This window comes from Dendrobates tinctorius, unplaced genomic scaffold (genome assembly GCF_039654945.1).
Source record: "Dendrobates tinctorius isolate UK_male_01 unplaced genomic scaffold, ASM3965494v1 ptg000051l, whole genome shotgun sequence".
Taxonomy (NCBI): Eukaryota; Metazoa; Chordata; class Amphibia; order Anura; family Dendrobatidae; genus Dendrobates; species Dendrobates tinctorius.
This window is the reverse complement of record NW_027361719.1, coordinates 21253287-21280907: the sequence shown is the minus strand read 5'-3', so window position 1 is coordinate 21280907 and position 27621 is coordinate 21253287. Positions and strand designations below refer to the sequence as shown.

The 27621-nt window shown below is 42.6% G+C and overlaps 1 protein-coding gene across 1 annotated transcript in view; it reads left to right on the top strand.

The window, feature by feature from the left end:
- Window positions 1-27621, top strand: part of LRP1 (LDL receptor related protein 1) — a 518911-nt gene that overhangs the window by 303320 nt on the left and 187970 nt on the right. Inside the window, exons 16-24 of the mRNA XM_073576846.1 lie at window positions 1069-1209; window positions 3344-3469; window positions 3603-3719; window positions 15251-15331; window positions 18079-18246; window positions 18372-18554; window positions 19299-19499; window positions 20417-20662; window positions 26642-26839. Coding sequence (XP_073432947.1) covers window positions 1069-1209; window positions 3344-3469; window positions 3603-3719; window positions 15251-15331; window positions 18079-18246; window positions 18372-18554; window positions 19299-19499; window positions 20417-20662; window positions 26642-26839 — 1461 coding nt within the window. The remainder of the gene's footprint in view (window positions 1-1068; window positions 1210-3343; window positions 3470-3602; window positions 3720-15250; window positions 15332-18078; window positions 18247-18371; window positions 18555-19298; window positions 19500-20416; window positions 20663-26641; window positions 26840-27621) is intronic.

Genomic DNA, 27621 nt, shown 5'->3' with positions numbered 1-27621 from the left:
ATGCACCCTGAGCCTGCAGGACAGCTTGAATTTCTTTGGAACTTGATTGGAGCTGCTTATCCACCATGCGGACTATTCTGTGTTGCAACCTTTCATCAATTTTTCTCTACGTCCAGATTAGCTACAGTGCCATGGGTTGTAAACTACTTGATTATGTTGTGCACCGTGGACAAAGGAACATCAATATCTCTGGAGATAAACTTGTAACCTTGAGTTTGAGGACTTGAGGACCAAGATCTCTTCTCCTCTTAATGTTCTTCATGCTTATTGTGGCATACACAGACACACCATGCAAATACTGAATCAACTTCTCCCCTTTTTATCTGGTTTCACATGTGATTTTCATATTGCTCACATCTGTTACTTGCTGCAGGTGATTTTGAACGAGCATCACATGCATGAAACAAAGTTGTCTACCCACAGTTTTGACATCTGTCTCAGATGATTTAGTTAATCCTGCGCCGCACTGAACGGGGGGGGGGGGGGGGGGGTGGGGGGTTGCGCTGACCCTGGAGGTTCCTTCCAACTCCATCATTCTATGATTCTATAAACTTTGCAAATGTGCAACCAATTTTGTTCCGCCCATCTTTGAGACTTTTGTGTGAAATTATGTCCAATTTGACTTTTTTTCTCTCTTTGTTTTTTTAAAGTTGTTCCAATACACACGAAGAAATAAACATGTGTATAACAAAACATGTAAATGCAGAAACACTCTCAACTATGACTATATATTACAATTATTTCTATTATTAATATTTTTTATTATTTCTATTATTATTGTTATTATTTACGGTAGTTTTTCTGTCCAGAAATTAAATAATGTATTTTTCAATCAAGCTGAATGTCAAGATCATACAATATCATTAGTTGCGATCGGCCTCGTTCTTGGCTGCAGATGTGATCTTGGATATGTACAATCAGCATTTTAATTTATCCCCCAAACATTCACAATAAAGTTTTATTGCCTCCTATTTTTAATTAGTTTCTTCTTAAATGGATTCCTCTTTCAATAGCATGCTGTGCGTTTCATATACCTATGTTATATTTTTATTTTTCATTTTTTTTAAGCCAACCCATCATATATCCCTCCTCCCCAATGTCAGCCTGGAGAGTTTGCCTGCAAGAACAGCCGCTGTATCCAGGAACGTTGGAAGTGTGATGGAGACAATGACTGCCTGGATAACAGCGATGAAGCTCCTGATCTGTGCCGTAAGTTTAGCCTTTTTACCACACGCAACATGACAATACTGTTAGTCTCAAAACTTCTTTTGTGCTTCCTCTGTTATTCCTTCTGGAAATGTAATCATGAATTGGCAACTGGGCGTTGCCATTTCCCTTGTCAATGAGGTGTGTGTCTTTCCAGCCTGATTCTGTCCCACTGATTGGAATATGTGCAGGGACACATCTCTAGCTGGTCACCCCCAGATGGAACATTTCTAGGAGGAAGAACAAAACTATATATATTCTACTTCCACATGCACCCAAAAGGTCCCAAAATACTATCATTGATTCTTCAGTGATGTGATAGATGGAGAGCGTTGAGCTCTGTACCAGTTTGGGTTCAGACATGGAGGATTTAAGGGGAATGGGTCAAATAAATAAAATATATCAACAAATATTAATGAAGCCCCTTTTTTACATATTCATTACCACAGTTTACTACTTAAGGAGTTTTTTGTCTTTGGCTCATCACAACGCTCCAGTTCTTTGCACTGTGACACCTGGAATGTTTTGACACCCTGCATAGGAGAACGTTTATTTGTAATTTTCTGTGTTAATGGGACTCTTGTCCCTCTCGGTGTAATTATCTGGCATTCTAGAGGTGCGTGAGGTTCTTAATTGCCATTGCAGACTAAGATGGCACGGCAAAGGTTGCGCACCAAAGACTGTGCACATTGTAGTAATTAAATCTCGTACTCGGGGAAGATTAGTATCTTTTCTGCGTCATGGATATAATGAACTAAAATAAACAGGTTGAAAATGATTTCCCAGCGTGCAGGAGCCGTCACTTTAGTTTTCAGTTGACTTTGTTTCATCTTTGGTTTGCTCGGAGTCCCCCTCTACGTTGCTACATACAGCTTTTGTTACACTCCTTGTAGATCACAGATCGATGTGCCCCTATGTGATTGGTTTGTTTTTAGTGCGCTTATGAATGTTTAGTAAGGCATAAAAGAAACATTAAAGGGGCTTATTCAGGACAATTTGTGTTAAACAGGTCTAAGAACTAACATTTGGATGTTTCCTAATACCTGCCTGTTGTGCCCTGCACCAATTTCTGCCGGCTCAGAGTGGGCACAGGCGGCTCCTGCCAGCAATTCAACGGCTTCTGCTGACATAACATTGACAGAGCAGCCGCTCCTCTTACCCTCTACTCTGACAGCCGGATCCTTGAAGTTAGGCAGCAGGGATCCGGCTGTCAATCAGCATGACATCAGCAGTCACGCCCCATCGACAGAGCAGCCTAGAAGAAGAAGAGCTGCTCTGTTGGTGTGGAGCAGCTGAATCACCGGCAGGAGCGGTGACTGACCACTCTGAGCTGTTAGCAACTTCCTGCCTGTTAGTTTTTAAGCCCAAAGTAAAAATATATATATTTTCCTAGACGAACCCCTTTAATTGCTTTATTGATCACCTTCTGCTCTAATGATGCTGTTTGGTCCACCACATGGACGTGTGAGTGACCGCTGCAACCAATCACTGCTGTGCCCAGTGAGTGGCTGCATCGGTCACATGTTCCTGCAATGGAAAGTGATTGCTGAAGTAGGAATTGGCAGGGTCCTCTCCTTAAGTAGATATAATAGCAGTGCTATGCAATATCTAATGATCCTGCCGAACAATAATAATAATAATGAGGTCCTTGGTGGTCTCTTTCAGCATTAATGGCACATAGAGAGAGGAAGAGGGCCTCTTTAACCTTCATTACCTATGAATGTGACAGCCATGGCAGTGTAGAGCGAAAGAAGCTGTGGTAGTCCCATCCAGTTATATAGCTGGTTATGTGCTGTAGATTACTGGTATTTACGTTGACCACTGCAGTCAATCACTGGTGTCGTGTCAGTCACTACTGAATCCAACGATTGTCCTTAGCATTTGCATGACTGATAATATGGCACGTCACCATATGCAGAACTGAATTAGCAGAGAAATTAAAAGGTATTTTATTATGCTGTCATGTTGCCTACATTTTATAAAATAAAGAACAATCCCTGTAAGAAAGTAATGATAAATCTGCTCCAATGTGATCTATTAAACATGATAATTATTGGCTCTGTATTCTGCTGGACATTGTACAGACCTGCTCAGATATCTGAAGCGTTTTCTCAAAAACTGTCTTGTTTTAATCAAGATCAACACACTTGTCCATCTGATCGATTCAAGTGTGAGAATAACCGATGTATCCCCAACCGCTGGATCTGCGATGGCGACAATGACTGTGGCAATGGAGAAGATGAGTCCAACTCCACATGCTCAGGTGACTATGTCTCATGGAGCATAGTATCTCCATGCTTTACTATTTCCATAGGATCTTTTTTGTCTGTTCGATCACTTGTTCCCAAACATTCCTCTCTGTGATCCCTCACCCCAAGCCTCCTTCTTCCTTACAGCCCGCACATGTCCTCCTAACCAGTTCTCCTGTGCTAGTGGTCGTTGTATCCCAACCTCTTGGACTTGTGATTTAGATGATGACTGTGGTGACCGTTCTGATGAATCCTCCACATGCGGTGAGTGTTTCCTTCTCCAAAGGCAAAAGCTAAAAATTACGTTTTGAAATCAAGTGGAAATGATGTAGTTGTCACGATGTGACTGGCCCTGCGTGATGCGACCCGACGATCGGTCGGTCACCAAACAACAAGACAAAGCAAGGGGACTCCGGGGACACAATTACAACGGTGGGTCCTGCAATAGGGAACGGGGAAAGGGACACCTCCTGCACTCCCCTGAGGCTGTGTCCCTGAACTAGCCTGACGTCCATATACGGCTTCTTTCAAACCGTCGCCGACCAGGATCCCTCAGCCCTCACTTGCCCTGTACCTATCCCTCAGTAGGGAATTGGTAAGTGCGGACACTGGTCCCACCGCTGCACTAATACAACACCAAGGAAAATAACAGACAGGGAATAGCAAACAACATAGCTTTCTCTGCTGCCAATGCTTCGAGGCAGCAGAGTAAGGCACCCGAACTCAGCTTTCAGCAGACACACCACTGCTCCAGATAAGCTGCAAAAAGCACGGCTCCAGATAGCACCTCTCTTCTCAAAGGTTGGTTTGCAAAGGACCCGCTCTTACCAACAGTCAGCTGGTGTACCAGGTGACCTTATATAAGAAGGTGGGAGTGGTCTCCACCAGCTCCTAACTAAACATGTAGTAACATCAGCGGCCACCGTGGGCAAAAACTGATATTAACCCCCGATGGCCTGAAAGGAAAAAAGTTTATATCAGAGCAGCCCAAACTGACAAATATCCAAGAATGGATTGTGACAGTAGTAAAAGCTATCACAATGAAGGGGAAAGTGTCCCTCTCCAGAGAATGAGCTCCCTACATTGCCTTTTATCTATATTGTTATATACGTTTCAAAAATAGAATTTAAAACCTGGAAGAGGAAGGTGAAAGCACAATCTGAGTCAGACAAAAGCAGAATCTAAATTTTTTTTCCATCAGCGATTTTAAAGGGAATATGTCATCAGGTTGTTTTCTACTAGGCAGCATGATTTAGGGGAAGAGAGCTTGATTCCAACGATGTTTCTCTAACTTCACTGCGCGCTGTCAGTTTGATAAAATCACAGTTTTATCTGTCACAGATCATCCTGAATCCTGAGCTGTATATCCCCGCCCACACCACTGATTGGCAGATTTCTGCCTATGCAATGTGTACACAGAAAGCTGCCAATCAGTGGTGGGGGTGGGGATATACAGAGCTCATGAATATGGAGGACTACCTGGCAGCAGGTTTACTAGTTGTTTGCTGGTAAACAATGATTTTATCAAAACTACAGCAAGTAGCCCATTCATGACACATTGCTGAAAACAGGGTATTTTTCTCTACATTATGTTGCTCTGAAGAGGAGGTAGATAAATCCCGGTGGCAGATTATCTTTAAATTATTTCCCAGTGAGCTGATTCAGAAGCAGGTTAATGGCCACATCCGGTCTTACGGAGGCTGACTGATTTCCTATAAAGCTTTACATCACATTGTGATATGTTAGAATAAGAAAGTATCTGTTAATGATGAACAGGCCTCGCCCCTATTCTTGTATTTTGAGGATCTGATGCTGATTTTGCCTTTTTATTATACTTTGTCTTCTTAATGTAGTTATTGTATTGGATTGTGTGTTACCCTTTCATTCCCTAAACCTTTCCCTGTTGGCACCGTCCCAGAATCACTGCCTCGCTCCATGTATATCCATATCCTACAAGTCTACCAGTGCAGGTCCTCATTATTTACTATAGAAAATCAATGTTGCTCTGCAATTTGCTATCTTATCTGAGCTGCTAAACAAGAATGAGAACATTGAAGGGTTTATCTGTATTCCTGATTGCTGGGGATCGTGTTTGGTTTGGAGCCATCATTCATTTTTATGGATGTGTTCTCTGCGCGATAGCCACTCCCACCTTGTAGTATAACACAATATGTCAGAGGATTCTTCATTAAAACGTGTTTGCTTTTCTCACATAGGTTTAAGTAGACCAAGGGTAGGCTCATGTTCCTTCTTATAGGGGTTCTCCAGCTCCTCCCAATTTCACAATTGAAGGCGAGCGAGGCTGATGAAGTCACATTTACCGATACCTGCCAGTCACATACACATTTAGGATCTTACATCTATTGTATTGTGGCTAGTAGGACAGACGGACGGTACCTGCCAGTGATGTACACGACCTGGTCAGCATCTGTAGACCTGACATTACTGGCCTCACTCACTTCCATAAGTGTGAGTGAGCAGAGCTTTACAACACCCTATACCAAAAACTTTGCTTTTTGATTGCTAAACTTTTCTGTGAGACACAATATTTGGTTGATAACTAAAGGCGTTGTCTACCTAAAAATAAAAAAATGAAAAAAAAAATGGTCCATTTCATATACCCTTTAAGAGAATTCTGAGTTAATAGATGGGATCCTATGTACAGTGTTGTCATCCCTGGAGACCTGTCCTGCCCTACATTACACAGACTGTGTATTGATATGAATAGGCATTATGTAACACTTCCCTTGTGGTGATGCTGAACAGGTTTTAGACTCTTATTTCCAGATCTCCCTACACAGCCGATCGCTGAAGTTTTAATATGTGATATTTATTGTGATTAGTTTATAATCCTGGGACACTTGTAACATCTAGGTGTGGTCCAACGCAGATGCCCCTCTTATGTTTAAGCTGTGTAATGAAATGGAAAGCCTAAAGCATATTTTTGCACTAAGAGTACTTAAAGCTCTGAAATGATAAGTGCTGTGTAAATGCACGTTATAGTAATAATAATAATAATAATTTTATTTCTATAGTGACATCATATTCCACAGCTCTTTACATTATAGAGGGGACTTGTACAGACAATAGACATTACAGCATAACAATAAACGCATAGATCAATACAGATACCAAGAGGAATGACAGCACTGCTCGCAAGCTTACAATCTATGAACTAGTGGATACCCCCTTCTTAAATGTGGTAGTCAGCTCTGTAAAATTGTAAAATAATAAAAAAAAAAACAACCCTTGCCTCCCAGCATGGTCTGCACTGGGTTCCTATAACATTGGCTGCAGCCCTCACCTGGCATAAAAGTCATCAGCCATGGATTGGCTGCAGTGCTCACATTGTTGTATAACAATCTTCAGTCACAGATTGGCTGCAGCTCTCACATTGCATAACTGTCACGGGGATTTCACAGTAGAGTGGGGCCAGAAGATTGCGGCTTCAGGTAGCACAAACTCTTTTTTTTTTTTTAAATTCGTTTATTAACCCCTTCACACCCGAGCCTGTTTTTGCCTTCGTGACCGGGCCAATTTTTTCAATTCTGACCAGTGTCACTTTATGAGGTCATAACTCTAGAATGCTTCAACGGATCCTACTGATTCTGACATTGTTTTCTCATGACATATTGTACTTCATGATGGTGGTAACATTTTTTAGATATGATCTGCGCTTATTTGTTAAAAAAAATCAAAATTTGGTGAAAATGTAAAAAATTTTGCAATTTTCAAACTTTTAATTTTTATGCCCTTAAATCAGAGAGTGATATCGCACAAAATAGTTAATAAATAACATTTCCCACATGTCTACTTTACATCTGCACAATTTTGGAAACATAATTTTTTTTTTTTAGCAAGTTATAAGGGTTAAAAGTTGACCAGCGATTTCTCATTTTTACAACAAAATTTGCAACACCATTTTTTTTAGGGACCACCTCACATTTGAAGTGAGTTTGGGGGGTCAATATGACAGAAAATACCCAAAAGTGACACCATTCTAAAAACTGCACCTCTCAATGTACTCAAAACCACATTCAAGAAGTTTATTAACCCTTCAGGTGCTTCACATGGATGAATGGAATATGGAAGGAAAAAATAAACATTTAACTTTTTTTCACAAACATTTTACTTCAAAACCATTTTTTTTTTATTTTGACAAGTGTAAAAAGAGAAAATGAACCACAAAATTTTTTGTGCAATTTCTCCCAAATACGCCAATACCCCGTATGTGGGGCTAAACCACTGTTTGAGCACACGGCAGAGCTCAGAACGGAAGGAGTGCCGTTTGACTTTTTCAGTGCAGAATTGGCTGGAATTGAGATCGGATGCCATGTCGCATTTGGAGAGCCCCTGATGTACCTAAACAGTGGAAACCCCCCACAAGTGACCCCATTTTGGAAACTAGACCCCCCAAGGAACTTATCTAGATGTGTGGTGAGCACTTTGAACCCCCAAGTGTTTCACTAAAGTTTATAATGTAGAGCCGTGAAAATAAAAAAAATCATTTTTTTTTCCACAAAAATGATCTTTTAGCCTCCAATTTTTATTTTCCTAAGGGTAACAGGAGAAATTGGACCCCAAAAGTTGTTGTCCAATTTGTCCTAAGTACGTTGGTACCCTATATGTGGGAGAAAACTACTGTTTGGGCACACGGTGGGGCTCGGAAGGGAAGTAGTGACGTTCTGAAATGCAGACTTTGATGGAATGGTCTGCCGGTGTCATGTCGCGTTTGCAGAGCCCCTGATGTACCTAAACAGTGGAAATCCCCCAGAATTGTCCCCATTTTGGAAACTAGACCCCCCAAGGAAGTTATCTAGATGTGTGGTGAGCACTTTGAACCCCCAAGTGTTTCAGTAAAGTTTATAATGTAGAGGCGTGAAAATAAAAAAATCATTTTTTTCCCACAAAAATGATCTTTTAGCCCCCAATTTTTATTTTCACAAGGGTAACAGGAGAAAGTGGACCCTAAGAGTTGTTGTCCAATTTGTCCTGAGTACGCTGGTACCCCATATGTGGGAGAAAACTACTGTTTGGGCACACGGTGGGGCTCGGAAGAGAAGTAGTGACGTTCTGAAATGCAGACTTTGATGGAATGGTCTGCAGGCGTCATATTGCATTTACAGAGCCCCTGATGTACCTAAACAGTGGAAACCCCCAATTCTAATTCCAACCATAACCCCAACACACCCCTAACCCTAATCTCAGCCCTAACCATAACCCTAACCACAAACCTAACATCAACACACCCATAACCTTAATCCCAGCCCTAACCCTAACCCTAGCCCTAGCCCTAACCTGTGTACCTGCTTTTTTTTATTTTTGTGACAAGATCGCTGCCCTGCGATCTGACTCATAGTAACGCCACTTCTCTTCTGATCTCTCACTGACAGATGATCAGAGGTGAAGCAGCGTTACTATGTGACAAGATCGCTGCCTGGCACATAATAACGCAACTTCTCCTCTGATCTCACAATGACAGATGATCAGAGGTGAAGCAGCGTTACTGTGTGACAAGATCGCTGCCTGGCACAGCTGTGCCAGGCAGCGATCAGCTGTGCCAGGCAGCGATCTGTCAGTGTTAGATCAGAGGAGAAGCCGCGTTACAATGAGTGAGATCGCCGGGAAACAAGCAGCTTTCCCAGCGATCGCTCCCATTGGCTGCTGTGACGCTGACGTCATCAGGACCTGAACCAATCAGGTCTCGATGACGTCGGGGGTCCCAGCATGCATTGTGCACTGGGATCCCCGCGTTGTAAGGTATGTGGGGGTCCCGGGGGGCACAAAACCGCCGACAGTAGATAAACGTCGGCGCTGCACAAAGCCCAGCAAGCGCCAACGTTTATCTACTGTGGGCGGTCGGGAAGAGGTTAAACCATAAGCAGTTTTACAATACATACATTCAGTACAAAATGTTAAGCCTTGTACAAAATAGATATGTACAATTAGCATGAAGACATGAGGCATAATATGTGCATCAATTGTATGTAAATAAAGCAGACATAATATCAATTGAATCACAATGGTGTTATGTTATTGTACCAGTAATAAAACCTGCCTGGCTTCTAAACTCTACCTACATCTACTAAAACATTAACTATTCCGCAGCGTACTTCTATATAGCAAGCAGTTTATTGTGCGACATCTCCGCTCTGCAAGGTAAAGTGAGAGGAGTTCCATCTCTCCCAAATCTTTTTAAATTTACCCGGGCACCCTCTATTCTGATACAGTGTCCTTTCATATGGGATAATCGAATTTACGAGAGTGATCCAGGACCCAAGAGAAGGAGGTGAATTCCCCATCCATCGTAGTGCCAGTATCTTTCGAGCCATGAACAGTGTCTCCCATAGAAAAATCCCAATATAATGACCCCACGTCTCCTCATCCCACACTCCAAACAGACATATCAGCGGTTCGAGGGGAACAGGTGTTTGTTCCAAGGATGTTAATAATGACGTCACCCCTCTCCAGAATTGCACAACAACAGGACAGCACCAAATCATATGAATAAAGTCTGCATCCATTGAATGACATCTCAAACATTCCGATGACGGATATCGGCCCATCTTAGAGTCGAATTGGGGTCAAATATGATTGATTAATAATGTACAATTGTATCATCCTGTTGTTGGCAGACGGAGACACCCAGATTGGCGACTCCAGAATTTCTTCTCATTCCTCATCCCGTGTATCAGGAATGAGCCTCTCCCATTTCTTCTTAACGGAGTCTATGGCGCATTCTGTCCCCACTGACAACATATATGTATATAGAGAGGAGATGAGACCTTGAGGGCCCTGTGACTTGAGGATCCCTATCAAGGGCAGAGACGAAATGGCATCACTCCTATCTAGATTTCTCATATGCGATTGAAAAGCTGACCTTTGTTGTAGATAACGGAAAAACTGGGATCTCGGGACTCCGCGATTGACTTGTAATTGCTCAAAGGATATTAAAGTACCATGATCGTATAGATCACCTATCGTAGAGACACCGTACTGAACCCAGAACTCGGCAGATGGATGTTCACGCAGCACCGGGAGGTAGTCATTATTCCACAGGGGCATTTCAGCTATAACATCGCCAAATCCAACCACCCCCTTAATCTGTCTCCATATCAATCGTGCCAGACGGAGCAGAGGCAGCAGTCTCGGGACATTTATTTTCCTCATTTCTAAAATACCTAGTGGGCAACCAGTCCCTGCAGCATGAAGAAGATGACTCTCAGAATTCGGGAGGTGGCCTCCAGGCATCCATGCACTTAAGGCCTTGGCCTGTCCGGCTAGATAATATAAGAAGAAATTGGGTAATGCTGCCCCCCCTCCCCTCTTGGGCCTCTGTAGAGTGGTCAGCTTTAGTTTAGGCCTGGCTTTGCCCCAAATAAAGGATGTGGTTTGGGAATTTAAATGAGCAAAAAAGGATTTGGGTACCACCACCGCACTATGTTGAAGAAAGTAGTTAAGCTTGGGGAGTAATATAATTTTAATTAAATTAATACGTCCGGCTACAGACAATGGAAGCTTACCCCAGATCGCAAATTTACCCCTAACCGTCTCCAGCAGTGGTTGTATATTGAGTTGTAGATCAAATTTACTGCCCTTAGAGATATGAACCCCCAAATATTTGAAACTGGTCACGATGGGCAGTAGGGAGAGAGTCTCAAGTCGTGGCATTGGAGCATGGGAAAGAGGCATCAAAGCAGAGTTATCCCAATTTATGTAAAGGCCAGAATATTTACTAAATTTATTTATGGTAGTAATCACTCTTGTTAGGGTTTCCTCTGCTTTGTTCATAAATATCACCATATCATCAGCGTATAGGCCTATGGTATCCGTCCGACCCGCTATCTCTATACCAGCGATATCAGGGGATAATCTTATACGAATTGCCAGTGCCTCAATAGCGAGAGAAAAAAGGGCCGGGGAAAGAGGACACCCCTGACGGGTTCCCCTATGCAATGAAAATGATTCAGATATGGAGCTATTTACGATGACCCGGGCCTTGGGCTTCATGTATAAGACATTGACCCAGTTTTGGAATCTTTCGCCAAATCCATATCTCTGCAAACATGCACGGAGAAAAGGCCATTCAAGTGAGTCAAAGGCCTTGGCCGCATCTAGTGATGCCAATGCCCATTCATTATCCGGTACCAGAGAACTATATTGGGCCACTGACTGGACACGTCTGATATTTGTGGAAGTGCTCTTACCCGGCATAAAACCCATCTGATCAGGGTGTACAAGATCCAATATAACTGTATTTACTCTTTTGGCTAAAATTTTTGTAAAAATTTTATAATCCACATTTACTAGTGATATAGGCCTATAAGATCCACAATCCAAAGGGTCCTTCCCCTCCTTTTTTAGAACTATTATATTGGCCTCATAAAAAGACTCTGGCATGCATCCCCCCTCCCAAATCCCACGAAACACTATCAACAAAAGGGGCGCCAGTATATCCTGATATTTTCTTTATAACTCCACAGGAAATCCATCCGGCCCAGGGGCCTTCCCGGAGGCCATGTCTTTTAGGTTTCCTTGCGGTCATGGCAAGGGTTAATCAGTTCAGTTGATCTCCTGGAGCTCTCCATCCTGAATTGTCTCAGCTGTTCAGTGTTGGCCACTCCCCTCTGGTATATATGTTCACCACTGGCACTGGGGAGTTGCCAGTAATAGTTCTGCTTCCTGTTTTGGTGATGAAGGAGACAGCTCTCTGTTTAGAGTTGGAGGTTGGAGAGTTTCTGGAGATTGCTTCATAGAGTTGGTTTGCGTGTTTTCCCTTATCCTCTCACTCGTATACCTCCTCCTTTTCTCACTCTGTTATTATGTGTGTATTTGTATGATCGTAGTTTTCTTTTATCTGTCTGTTAACCCTGTCTGTCTGGTTAGTGTTTTCCTATACACTTCAACACCTCATCTCCCTGGGTGGGGGAGGGATCAGGTAAAGGTACTGTCACACTTAGAGATGTACCAGCGATCCCGACCAGCGATATGACGCGGTCAGGATCGCTGGTGCATCGCTAAGTGGTCGTTAGTGAGCTGCCACACAGGCAGATCTCACTAGCGACATCGCAGGGGTCGGGGGTCGCTACTTACCTGTCAGACGAGGCGATCCTGACATTCTCCCTCCCGCGTCCACGCGTCGCTCGTCTCCACAGCAGGAAGCCCAGCAGGAAGCTGACGACGAGAAACGGTCCAGGACGTTCTCGCGTGATCAGCGATAACCAGCGGGGGAGCGGTCGGAGGTAACGTCACAAAAATCAGTGACGTTATAGCGATATTGCTAGCGATATCGCTTAATGTGACAGGCCCTTAAGGGTTTTATTAAGAGCGTAGATAGGTACGAGAACCTGGCGTCTCCACCTTCAGGAGTAATCTGGGGACTGGGATAGACTAGTGCACCCCTAGTTCAAGGGATCAGATAGGTGCCCACATTCCCTTAACACTACGTAACAACTATCATTGGCCTCAGATTGACTGCAGAGCTCACCTGCTATAACAATGTCACTCAAGTACCAGGAGACCTGTTCCTAAAATCATTGGATTGCCGCCACTTTAGGAAGTGAGTTTAAAGGTTTTTCTATTATACACGGTGGATTACAGCATTTAAGAAGGTGTTGTCCAAGTCATAGACGACCCGTTTCATTCCAAGCCTTGTGCAACAGTGTTTTATAGATACTTATTATAACATTGAATCTAATGATGGAGCTTTAGCTTTTATTGCAGGCTTTGTCGTTCACATCCGTCCAACTAAATACCTGGGAGTTTGCCTAATACAATGTTGTAGGGCTTTGGCTTTCTCTGTAGATCGCCACGTCCGCTGGCCCGCCAACCCAGATTTCACCCCATCCTCTTTGATGTGTTAATCTGTGACATCTACAATGCAACTTTATTAGATCTTTCTTACACCACTGTCTCCTGAGGAAACCTTGCTGTAACTTGTTGCAGACTTCAAGAAACCTGAGGCTCCAGAAATTGTTTTAATCACCAACTTTTATTTGTTTGCTTTTCGATTTCCAGGAGTCATACAACAACATACAATACTTTTCTACCAAGGGGCTGAAAGTGCACTCAAGTGGTATATTGATCGATATATTGTTATAATGTCTTGTGAAAGGTCTAAGGAGACATTTGCCCATAATGTTAAATTGAATGTGTCAATGGTTGATGTGATCGATATAATACACATTAAACTAACGTAGGCTGAACCCGATTTCGGCGTTCTTGGCCAACTGTCTAAGGGGCCTTCACTTCTGTTTTTAACATATGATTCCAGGTGAGATAAGGATCCAGCATGTTTGTTTTCGGACTGCCAATCCTTTTGTTCTTGGCGAGATTAGCCGGCCGACTAATTGCTCTTGTGTATGTAGTAGTCGGGAGATACAGTTGCCGGTAGAACGATCGGCCAAACCATTAATCCGCCAACTGCTGTCTATTGTACAAAGGACCTCTAAGTCCCAGAGAGTGATGTCTCAATAATAAGTGGCTTTGGTTATATTCTGGGTTGGGCGGTTTATTCAGGTCTGTTGATTTGAGAGGACAATTAGGAATGTGGGAGCACCATTAGATTTTTCATATAGTTGGAGCCTTTGTAGTTTGTGGTTTTAAAGGGCTTTTCACTTTATCTGGTTATATAGTTTATTCTTATCGGTCAATGTGAAAATATTGGATATCATTGTCTTTTTGCCATAGGCAAAGTATTGTTGTGGTTTTATTTTTCCATGCATGCTAGCAGATAGACTTGGCCTGTTATTTTAGTCATGTGGCTCTACCAGGGCTGTGGAGTTGGAGTAGTGGCATCTGAGTCGGTATCCATTTTGGTAGAGTCAGAGTTGGTAAAAAAGGCCTTACTCCAACTCATAAAATATATAATAAATTGGGTTCAGAAGTTCAGTGCAGGATGTGCTGTAAATGTTTTAATAATAGTTTGGGAAAGTTATGAAATGTCCTTTAAATGTCTGTTCTGTTCCCGATCTGAGGATCTCTGCTTTTAGCTGAGATGAATCTGTTCTGCACTTTATGTACATGCTCAGTAGAGAGGCCGCACTGTCAGAGTCGGAGTCGTGGAGTCAGAAGTCAGGGAAATTGAGAAGTCTGAGTTAGGCTACTTTCACATTTCCGGCTTTTAGAATCCGGGACCCTGCGGCGAAAATTTCCCAATCCGGATCCGGCGATATGTGGTGCTGGATCCGGATTTTTCCCCATTGGGATACATTGGTGCCGGATTACGCCGCATTAACACGCAGCGTCTCCGGGTTTTCCCGGATCCGGCGAAAAATGACAATGCGGCCTTGTGAAAAAACATTGCATGCAACGTTTTGTTCCTCTGCTGGACCACTTTTTTCCAATGCGCATGCCCGGCATATTTCCTCGGGCGAGAATGTTACCCTGCAAGCGGCGGCAAAAATAAAAAATCTCTCTCTCTCTCTCTATCTCTCTCTCTATATCTCTCTCGCTCTCATCCAGCAACCCCTTCACATGGCCAGAACGGAGGGATCAGGGTCATCTGTTCCTTTAAATTTCTACTCCACCGTATCCGGCCAAAAGAAGGATCCGGTGTCAGCGTTTTATGCCGGATCCGGTATTGCGACTTTTCACCGCAGACCGCCGGATTCCAGAGCCGGAAATGTGAAAGTAGCCTTACTGGTCGACTCCAGAGCCCTGGTGGCTACCCAGTAACAATGATCCCAATACTATCGCAATATTGGAGCTGCCCCCTTGAATGTTATCTTTCTTTTGAATTTTCCGTTTTTAAATGATTTGGAAATGATTTTACCTTTTCTTTTTTTCCCCATTAGCATACCCAACCTGTTTCCCTCTTACTCAGTTCACCTGCACCAATGGCCGATGTATCAACATAAACTGGCGTTGTGATAACGGTAAGTGATAATTTTCCACAAAGTACTATTCAGTATGGGATCTGACTTGACTGATATCTTCATCATAAATGTCACTGAAGTGAATGGGTAACAACAGGACGAACAATAAATTGACTTTCCTTTCTCTTACGTTCCACCATATGCAGGCGCTGCTAAGTCTTCCTTGATTGTAATAGGAAAACGTTCATTAAATGGTGCATAAATCATATGTAAATTAGCATAAAACATTTATACACTTAGATTGCAATCACCGTATGAGTTTTGTTGTTCATCACTTCTTGATTCTTTTGGTATATTGCAATACAATTTTTCTAAAAGTTAAAGAGTAATTACTTTTTTTGTTTAATTATTAATCCTCCTTTGCAGAATTATACATTTTTGTAATACACTTCTTTACTTTTATTTTTCTTGCAGTGCTGTTTTACCTGCCTAGTTAAAGCGTGTTTGAACTAGGACCTAGGCAGTTAAAACAGCACTGGTGTTTGGGAGAAAAGAGAACAAAATAAAGAATGGCTCATTTCAAGAATTACGGGACAGCATATGATGTTGGTGTAAATCTAGTAGAAGCTGTAAGTAACTTGCTCATGACATAACCTTACCCCTGCAGTCGGTGCAGATCTCCAGTAGTGGACAATCTGCCGTGGGGCATGGATGTTGGCTGCTCCTTTGCCGATAAATGGAGCTGTACATTTGTGTCACCAGTTATGACCGGATATGTATTGAATGTTCCAGAGGTTAGGAAGAACTGGAGACTTCATTCTGTAGCCTACATAAAAATTCCATATGGCGACTTCTGTGTACTAATTTAAAGCAGACCAATATGTTTGCATTTATGTAAACCTTTATATATGAGGGGTCTATAAACAATGAACTAAAAAAATAACCTTTTTATTTGATTTCCTGTGGGTCAATGCTTCTCAAGTTGTTCCATCTGCCAAACTGTGGTCACCTTTGGGTCTCACCCATGTGTGACGTTGTTGCAGTTACTGATCAACACTGGCCATATATGCCCCCAATAACAGTCGCTATACCCCTTGTAACTTACTTTCACTACCCTTCTGCCACTCCTAACACCAGAAGGAGTGTCATCCTCTGGTGTTAATTCGTACAGGAGAACGTCCTGCAGGAGGACAGCCCACCAAAAAGTTTATGACGCTCTGATCTATGAGCATACAATCCCAGCTATATTATTATAATAGGTGAATATGTTATTCTATAATAAATGCAGTTTATATTTTAGTCCGTTTCTATTTTTCATTGATTATAATAACTGGTGAATATATTTCATTGTTGTGTTTGAAGCCCACTGATCTCTCATTCTTCCCCGATCATTCGATGAAACCATCATTGACTCTATCCATTGATTTTTGTGCAGTTCATGTTTGTCACCTGTAATTATGTTTTATGTCTGTTATTTCCTCTATTCTGTGTCTTTAATGTCTCGAATGTCTTTGTCTTTGGTTGGTTTCTCTTTGTTTCAGAAAAGGATTGTGGGGATGGCTCTGACGAAAAGAACTGTACAAAGTCTGCCGGTTAGTGCATAGGTCAACATGCACCATCCCGCCAGCTAGGGATATAGCAGTGTCTGGAACACTTTTACTCACCCTATACTTTTTAAGAAAGCAGAGTCAGAATTCTGACTTCTTTTTGACTTGAAAAGCTCATGATATAAGGAAAAAAAACAACTTTTTTTGTTAAAGGTTAAACAATTAGTAGTCAAAATTCTTTAAGTGGCATTGATGATCTGCAGTTTATCTTACTGGGTAAAATGTGTTTAGGGACACTTTATTAGCAGGCTTGATTTCACATTTACCAGACTACTAAGGACTTTTGCATGTCATGCGCGTTATGAGCTTAGGGACTAATTGCTTTAGCAAAAAAAAAAAAAAAAACCTGCGAGATGATTAAAATAAAAAAACAGAAAATAAGTTTTCTGGATGGCTTGCTGTTATTTGCTGCTGATTAAATGAAATATGTGTAGCTACCGCACAGCCACCTCACTTGCTGCCCATTTTAGTTATATTATTTTCCCCTTTCGATATGGTGCATGTAATGATCTATGCAGTTTCTGTGTTCTTTTTCCCTAAATGTAGATATTAGACCTTTTTGCCTCTTCTTCTGTGTTAGGTTTAGGGCTGGGTCCAGCTTTGCTAATGTAAATCACTTGATTTGACCCGATCACTGACTCCCAAAACTGATCTATCAGGTCTCTGATCTGGTTAATAACTATGCTGCTCTGCTTCAATTTTACTACAGCTTTATTTTTTTACTACATGAATTGCTTGGTTTTTCTGTCTACATTTTGGGTATTTTGACGTTTTTGGAGTACAGCGGAATGCAGTCCTATGACACTTATGTGAAAACCATTGTCTGATGACATGTTTGAGCTATACACAATGTAGACAGAGCCAGGAATATCTTGTAGTAAAAGTTCTTGGCGGGTCTACAGAATAGTCCTGTAAAGGTGAAGTACATGGCCAGTGCCGTTGGCTCCATGTTGGTCTTGTACCTGGATGTTTGTGCTTACTCTTTTACTTCTTTCTTCCTTTGCAGATATAACTTTCTTTCTTCCTCCTATTTTTCTTGCAATTACTATGCCAATAATGGCTTTAATAATGCATATTATTGATCTCTGCCATTTCCAGAGGACCACAGTATTATTAAATTCCCTGCAGGATTGTACATTATTTCTTTGGTTTTGATTTTTTGTTTTTTTTGCCCATTTATCCATTTCTTTTTCTATTCAGACAATGACTGCGGAGACAACAGTGATGAGGACGGCTGTAGTCACTCTTGTTCCAGCACTCAGTTCAAGTGTAACAGTGGCCGCTGCATCCCCGAGCACTGGACCTGTGATGGGGACAATGACTGCGGGGACTACAGTGACGAGACACATGCAAACTGCACCAACCAAGGTGAGAGGTTGGAGAAGTGGCACAAATGTCGTATGTGTATATTTAAGCAGACAAATAATTGTTAGCACAGCTAATAGAGAAGTGATGCTTATCTTTTCCTCCCTTTTTTCCCTCTATGTTTCCAGCTACTCGACCCCCAGGAGGTTGCCATACAGATGAGTTCCAGTGCCGGCTAGATGGCTTGTGCATCCCTAGCCGCTGGCGCTGTGATGGAGACACAGATTGTATGGATACCAGTGATGAGAAGAACTGCGATGGCGTGACACATGCGTGCGACCCAAATGTCAAGTTTGGCTGCAAGGACTCTGGTGAGGACACGAGATGGGACGAACTCTTAATGTAATGAAACTAATTTCTTGGAGCATGTTCTTTTTTTTTTTTTTTTTTTTTTTTTTTAGTAGGGTCCTTTGAAGGAATTACTTCCATGTCTGTTCAAAAAGCACCCTTTCTACTTACATCTTCCCCACACTTTTCCATGCATACTTTTGAATGATGTTAGTAATTTTATTACCTAAGGATAGGGGCCGAAACAGAGGAGGGTCCATGTTCAAGAACATAATATGGACCCTTTACAGTCCAGTAGCGCATCACAATGCACCTGTTTCTGTTGTCTGTGACAAAAACTGCTTTCTGATTTGGAGGCCGAAGTGGCCCCAGTGGTATGGCCTAAGGTAACTTGTGTATTGGGTCCCTTCCTACGATAAATTGTTTGAGTCCCTGTCTAAGGTAAACTGTGTATTGAATCCCTGCCTAAAGTAACCTTTGTATTGAATCCCTGTCTAAAGTAAACCTGGGTATTGGGTCCCTGCCCAAGGGGGTAACGTGTGTGTTTGGATCCCTGCCCAAGGGAGTAACCTGTGTGTTTGGGTCCCTGCCCAAGGGGGCAACCTGTGTGTTTGAGTCCATACCCAAGGGGGTAACCTGTGTGTTTGGGTCCCTACCCAAGAGGGTAACCTGTTAATTGGATTTAGCATTGTTTTAGATATTTTTTCCTGGCAACAGGTAATTTTCTCCTGGGTTTTGTAGCACTGATATGTATTCTGTTACCACAGCACGGTGCATCAGTAAAGCTTGGGTGTGTGATGGTGATACCGACTGTGAGGATCATTCCGATGAAGAGAACTGCGATATGCTGGTCTGTAAACCTCCATCTCACACGTGTGCACAAAACACGTCCATCTGCTTACCTCCTGAAAAGCTGTGTGATGGCAACAACGACTGTGGAGATGACTCTGATGAAGGAGAACTTTGTGGTGAGTCCCTTTTCCTGATGTTGTTTTTCCATTGCTTGCATTTTTGTCGTTCAGTACCTGTAAAATGTGGACATTAGGCATGTAGAGATGCTAGTTAACATTCTGCAACTTATGGGCATCACTTGGAAAGTATAATACATACTGTAGATCATATAGAAATATATAGGAACCTTGCATCATAGTCTCGCACCAGGGTTTATTCAAGTCCAATGTCCGCTCTAGCCGGTGGTCGAAATAAGAGGGTATCTTCAATCGGCTTGAGAGGTTATTTATTAAATATTTGGCCATAGGTAGGTAGGGCTTGGAAATATCAAAAAGCACTTACTCATTGAAGCCTGTGTAGAATGTGAACGCTAAGCCAATTACTGGCCTTTGGCAGGCTCTAGCAGTCTACTTCTGCAGTACCTCAGAATCCAATGATTGGAGGCAGAAGTGACGTGTTGCGAATGGGATTTCAACACCTCATTTCTGTCACCAAATTTCTGCTGAGCGGTGGAGAGACGGCACTGAAGTGACAGTGGCTTCAGAAAGTGATAGTAATTATGGTGTTATTAAGCACTACCTTCCGGGTGCCCAGTTCTTCTTTAAACGGGAAACTTCTTCAAAGAGTTCCAAATGAAATGTATGGCTAGCTGCTGGAAAAATTCAGTTTTTGCAAAATTCCCTGTGTGGTGTCGTCTTGGCATCGGAATTGGTCGCCTGCAACTCGGAAGTGAGTGGTGCCGAGCAACACCTATAATTTGCCTTTTTCACTAACCTATGGTCTCCTTGTTTCCTTTGTACATCACACATATTCGCTGGTTTTTAGCCTTGGAACTGGCACATAATTATCATTACACTGTATGTATTGAAGGCACGTCCGCCAGTTGTTGTTCTCTGTTTTAGCCTCTGATGTCCCACAAATCTCTCTTAAACAGATCAATGCTCCTTAAACAATGGTGGCTGTAGTCACAACTGTACGGTGGCCCCTGGTGAGGGCATCGTGTGTTCCTGCCCACTGGGGATGGAGACCGGTCCTGATAACAAGACATGTCAGATCCATAACTACTGCCCCAAGCATCTTAGCTGCAGCCAGCGGTGTGAGCAGGAGAAGTTTACGGTCAAGTGCTCTTGTTACGATGGCTGGATCCTGGAGCCCGACCACGATACCTGCAAGAGTCTAGGTATGTATACATGTAAATGATTGGGACCGTACTGTACACATATTTATAGGCAATTTCTCTGAACGATCCATCCTCTCCCTCAAACCGTTTATATGGTCGTGTTGGTCTCTGGAAGATAATGTCATCCATTTATTTATAATGCTTTTCTTATATAGCACAATCAATATTCCACAGCGCTTTACAGACATTATCATCTCTGTCCCCACTGGGACTCACAATATAAATTCCCTATCAGTATGTCTTTGGAGTGTGGGAGGAAACTTGAGAACCCGGAGGAAACCCACGCAAATATAGGGAGAACATACAAACTCCTTGCAGATTATGTCCTTGGTTGGATTTTAACCCAGGACCCCAGTGCTGCAAACCAACAGTGCTAACCACTGATTTATATATTTTCTAAAGCAAATTGTTTATCCCTTACTGAAAAATCGCAGTTTTAATTTATATGCAAATAAGTCTTAAGTGCTCTGGGTGTGAACAGAGCTATTTGAAAACTTCAGCCTCATTGGCTTTATTTCCCGCCTAGCCCCACCTCCTCTGTTTGACTGACAGCTTAGGCCTGTTTCACACTTCCGTTTTTGACCATCAGTCAAAATCCGCCGTTTAAAGAAAAAAAAAAAACGGATCCGCCATTTTTTTTGGCGGATCCGTTTTTTCCCCATTGAGATGCATTAGCGGTGGACCTTGACGGATGTCCATCCGTTGGATCCGTTCTTTTGCGGATCTGCCAAATTTCCGCGGATCTCTCTCTCTCACCCCCCCCAGGCTACGGTTCCTTTAAAATTCTTGATTCATCGGATCCGTCAAAAAACCGGTTCGGTGGCATCCATTCACATCAATTTAGCAACGGATCCGCTTTCCGCCAAAATGGATTTTGACCGACACAAAAAACTGAAGTGTGAAACAGGCCTTACTGGCTTGATGGCTGTACATCTGTGAACTATCCGTCAAGCAGAGAAAGCTGAGGGTGATCACTCTGATTCCTGCTCCTGGCACCCCCGTCAAAGACCTGATGTTGCTGAGGGAAGCTGTGGCCAATCAGGTATGCAGTACTATTTAGTGACTAATCAAATAACCTCTAGAGTAAGCTGTCCTTAAAGGGGTTTTCCCCACAAAGTAAGTTAATTTTAAAGTTGATTTGAATCAATACATTTTGTATTAATTATAATTTCCACAATTGGATGTGTTTAAAAAAAATGTTCCTGTTCTGAGATAATCTTATACATGTGCCCCTGTTATGTACTGTGTAATGGCTGTGTCTGACCATGCAGGAACATGGTCTGATCACACCACAGCTCCTGGGCAGGGGGGGAAACAAGAGTATACAGACATTACAGCAGGAGAGCAGTGCTTTTTCTTTCTGTGAGGTAAAACATTTAGCTGTTTTTTAAAAAACGTTTTACCTCAAAGTAAGAATCAGGACCGCATGGGATCACAGGTGTCTGTATAGTCTTTTGCTTCCTCCCCTGCCCTGGAGCTGTGGTATAATCAGACACAGCCATTACACAGCACATAGCAGGGGCACGTTTATAAGATTGTCTCAGCACAGCAAACACATCCAAATGTGGAAGTTATTGTTCCAGGATCTGTTGATTAAAATCAACTTTGTTTTTGGGACAGTCCCTATTAAGAGAGGTTCTCCGTGGTCTCACAAAACCCTTTCTGAACGAAGTAAATACACAGGACACCAATGTATGGAGAATAATCGCCGTGGTGGTTATTTAGGGGAAATGAAATAACTATAATAGCATTTAAACAAATTAAAGAACCATAACCAATAAATTCCTCATATAAAATACTGCAGTCCACCCAGAAAATACAGGGCGATTTTCCCTCAAACATCACAACATAAAGCAACGAGTATTAAAAAGGGGGCGGTGGGGTGGGATCTTCAATCTTCTGACAGGATGTGAAGGATTACTGACAGCCTGTCGCTTATTTATACACATCTCCTTCCTGCCTTGTCTTCAAATTGTCCAATCCAAAGCCTGAAAAAGAGCGCCAAGTACAACCAGACAGAACTGGACAAAACCTGCTCATGGAGAATACCACAGCTTACTGTAAATGACCGTTTGACCTTTAATAAACAGATTTCACCTCAGAAATATGGACCCATACAAACACATTGGCCCATACAAACTGGTGACTTAAGTGATTTATAAAGGTTTGTGTTACCATGAGACCCCCCCCTTACATCTTCGCTTCAGGGGGGGCTACAAATCTGGCTCATTCAAGGTGGTCTTCAGCCAGAGATCACACCTGTATAATATCATAAGTGTGCGATCTCACAGAGTGACTGCAGATTTAATGATTTGGACCGGACAGTCCCTTTAACTATGGGCCCCGTCACACATAGCGACGCACCAGCGATCCCGACAACGATATTACCTTGTCAGGATCGCTGGTGTGTCGCTACATTATCGCTGGTGAGCTGCCAAACAGGCAGATCTCAGCAGCGATCAGGACAGCGACACGTGAGTAACAAGCGAAGCATGTCGCTTAGTTACCCACTGTGTACCTTAGTTACCAGCGCGCTGGTGCAGGGAGCTGGTAACCAAGGTACACATCGGGTTTCTAAGCGGCGCGCGGCACTTAGAAACCCAATGTGTACCTTGGTTACCAGCTCCCTGCACCAGCGCACTGGTAACTAAGCTACACATCGGGTTTCTAAGCGCTGCGCGCCGCTTAGAAACCTGATGTTTACCTTAGGTACCAGCGGCAGCACGCTGATCGCTGATCGCAGCGATGCGTGCTGGCCAGCGGGAGACCAGCGATCAAAAAAATGTCCTGGCCATTCCAGGACGATCAGCGATACCCGGCAGGGTGGCCGGTCGCTGAGAAGTGTCACACACAGCGATCTCGCTGGTGAGTTCGTTGTTGCGTCACAAAACTTGTGACTCAGCAGCGATGTCGCTAGCGAGATCGCTATGTGTGACGGGGGCTTAAGGATTTGACCGAACACATTCCTGTGGTTTGATCCAGAAAAATATTTAGCTGTAAAACCATGCTGTTTGAGAAAAAGGGAGATTTTCCATGAATGTGCTGAAAATCTTCTTGCATGGACATGATTTCTTATTTCTCATAGAAACTGATTTTTGCAGCACTTGAGAACAGGTCTTGCCACCATAACATTAGTGTGCGGTGGCGGCAAATCAGTAAAATAGGATTTTTTCCAAAACTGTATCTTAAAATATTACTTATTCTGGAGCTGTGGGTTAGAAGAATTTGCTATAAAGTTACAAAAACCCCAGTGCAGCTGTGTTACAGGGTGATGACCCTATCTGAACACTGAAATCCTTCTGGTTTTGGTGTTTTAGTGAAGACGTCTCGACGAAAGGAAGACAAACAAACCAATGTTGTATCCCAGCGAAATATAGCAGCGGTCCTCTACCAGTATTTCCTGTTGTGCTGGTACTAAACCATCCTGAGCTTAAAATCTAGGTCATCATTATCCTGGAAAATGCCGCTTCTCTACATGAGGCATCTTTGTTTATCCCCTGACCCGGGAGCACTAGTCCTGTATCCCAATGAGTTCAGTGTACTCCAGACGTGTGCCAAAGGAAACAGTGACGCTGCCATTCATCCCGCTCTTGTCGTCCTCAGAGAGGCGCAGTCAGCATATTAACAGACCCGTATAATGGCACCATTGTGCTCCGCTCTGGGTGCCGAGACCACGGTTCTCTGTTTGCTCAGAAGATGTGCATAGCATTTTCCTATGGCCTTCACGGTTGCTGCCACTGTATCCCATCTGTGATACCATATACTAAAACTATTTATTCATTATAAATCCAAATATTTGTGACAGTCCTAATATACATTTCAATAAGCTGCTGCTTCACGTGCTAAGAAATTAGAAAGCCATTTGGATTCTTGGCGGCTCCTCGCCCCGGGTGCCTCTAGGCATTGTATGGAGACTATTGCTCTTGGAAGATGGTCACGAAGCTGGAAATGTGCAGTTATGTTTTCAGCTGCTCCAGAAACACTGTGGGAAGCAATGCTGGCCAATACATATCCTTCATGACCTTATTCCACCTATGATCTTTCATAACATAAATATTTTTTGTGGACCTCAGCTGGCCCTTACCGACGTACAAGCGATGGCTGCCATGTTTACTTTCATGCGCAGGAATCTTAATGCCTCGTCATTACATATCATTAGTCTTTTATCTGAAAATATGCTGCTAAAGGGAACCTGGGAGTTGGTTTTCATCACGAAACCACCGCTTTGTTATGCTGCGCTCTAATAACTATGCTAACACACTTTTACTTAAAGCACCACTCCAGTGTTTTTTTTTGTTTTTTGTTTTTTTTATTTCAGCACTGGAGTGGTGCCAGTAATCTAAGGGCATTGCCCCCAGTATTATACTCATCAGCCGCCGTCTTCATCTGTTCTCAGCACCGCTCCCATGCCACCATCTTTTGACTGCAACCTCTGACTGACCGGAAGTCAGAGATAATGGCCACAAGCTCTGTGTAATTAGTCTCATACTTACCTGCTGCTGTTTTCTTTTTATTGGCGCCCCTCCGGCCTGTCTCCATCATTATGTGACCTCCAGTGTATGCTGGGTGTGCCAGGAGGCACTACTTAATATAAGTCTAGGAGAGTAAGAAGTGGCCAAAATGAGTATCTCATAGACTAAGGACAAAGAACTTAGATTAGCAGCACCACTCCAGACCTGCAATAAAAAAAAACCCTCTGGAGTGGTGCTTTAAACGGTTATTACTTAAATAACAACTTATCCCCCATCTTTAGGATTTGAAGATAACGTGTTGATCGCTGGAGGTCCGACCACTAGGACCCCCAGCGATCCCAAAATCATGACTCTGGAACTCCAGAATAGCGCTCTTCAAAGCCAAGCGCACTTCTACTCCATCCAAGATAAGGCTACAAAGTCCTGGGGCCTTTTTTTAGAGTCATTATCTTGGGATCATTTGGGAGAAATTACGTTTATAATCATACTTGTGCTTAGCATTAACTAGCCCAGGCAGAATTGGTATTCTGAATCACTTGCTCTCACAGTCCCCCCTCTAATTTTGGTTATGGAAGTACCCCTAGGGTCTAACGTCGACTGAAAAACCATGCATGCTAGATGGTGAGCATGGGCGCACTTCCTCCTGCTGCACTTGTGCACTCACGGAGTGTCCCCTGGAGGCAGAATAGAGCATTCATGGTGTTACAGCATTGTTTCACACACACAATTGGTGGGTCATAGAGGACTATGACTATTCAAAGAGATGGCTCCACCCAGATGACTTATTGAGGATACTTTTATTTTGCATATCGAACATATTCTGCAGTCCCAGACAGACATTATTACTCACTGGCTCATAATCTGAATTGTTTTAGGAGTGTGGAAATGTAAGGGAATGTGCAAACTCCATGTATATTATCTCCTTGGTCCGATTTGAACACTTGATTCCGGTTCTGCCCCACAAAAGTGCTAACTAACGAGCCAACATGCTGCACCATGGGAACCTGTCCAGAAGTTTAGTTTGACCATTTTGATTACATTGCTGTGCTGAGTAGTTAAGACTAGCTCAAACATATCTTCTGGGCCTAAAAGTGATAATCTGTTTTGAATCTTTATGTAAATGAGGCAGTAAGGGCCCGGAGGGCGGGAGCATTCCTGATTACTGCATGTACCCTCCCTCTTTGCACTTGAAGACTCAGATTCATAGTTGATTTTCTCAAAGATGGAAAATCTGTTTGTTGCCAGAAAGATGTGTGTGATCTTTTATCACCTACTCGACAGTGTAATTACTATGGTACAGGTTATAGATTCGTTACATCCGTATTTAAAGTTCTTTATTGTCAATTTCATCTACTTTGCTAAAGTTGAGCTTATTAACGTATGAAAGCTAGCAAATGATGGGGCATAAGTGATAAGAACCAGATGTGGCCGCTGGGACATTTATATGACTGGTAATGGAGTACTGATTTGAGATCTAACCTACAAACCTTTCTCCTCTTTTCTTTAGATCCCTTTAAACCATTCATCATCTTTTCAAACCGCCATGAAATCCGTCGGATAGATTTGCATAAGGGGGATTACAGCGTCCTTGTGCCAGGGCTGAGGAACACGATCGCTCTGGACTTCCACCTGAACCAGAGCACTCTCTACTGGACTGATGTCGTAGAGGACAAGATATATCGTGGGAAGTTGTCTGAAAGTGGCGGTAAGCGGCATGTGGACTGAATGGATTGTTCTTTCCCGGTTTTGCAGATTAGAAGTAAGGACTAAATTCTGGACTCTAGCTATTTCCTGATGACATCCAGACTTCTCCATGGTCAGTTATCTGTAAGGCCTCATTCAGATGGCAGTGATTTTTCTCATATGAAAAAAAAAACTATTACATTTTCATGTTGTTTTCATGGACTCATTGACTTTCATGGATCCAGTTGTATTCATGACTTAGATCAAAATCGATAATGCCTTAGAGATAAAATTCCCTCCAAGAAATAAAACTGACATGTGAACAGGTCCATAGACTATAACAATTGCAAGTTTTATATATATATATATATATATATATATATATATATATATATATAAAACACTTTAAAACTTGTATGTGAAACATCAACGTCTGAACAAGGCCTTAGATACTCGTGGAAGTTTCACTTTCTCTGGATCAGTAGTCCAGGCTATAGGTTGTACTGTTTATTTTTTTTAACCTAATTTTTTAACATTCTTATAGTTTATCAATATTAGACTAGTGGAAATGTATTACTCTATTTTTTCCAGTTGTGCAGCATTACAAAGGAGCAAATATATGGCACATGCTATTTTTAGGTTACAACCTGTGAAGCAAAGCCAGAAAATGGCACATAAAGCAGTGGAAATGTCTTTTTATGGCATTAAGATAAAGATGAATCATGTGAGTGCAGTTCAGACTAGTCGACTCACACAGTGTCTTGTGTTGACTAGACGATTAAGGGATATTGCCATCTGCAAGAT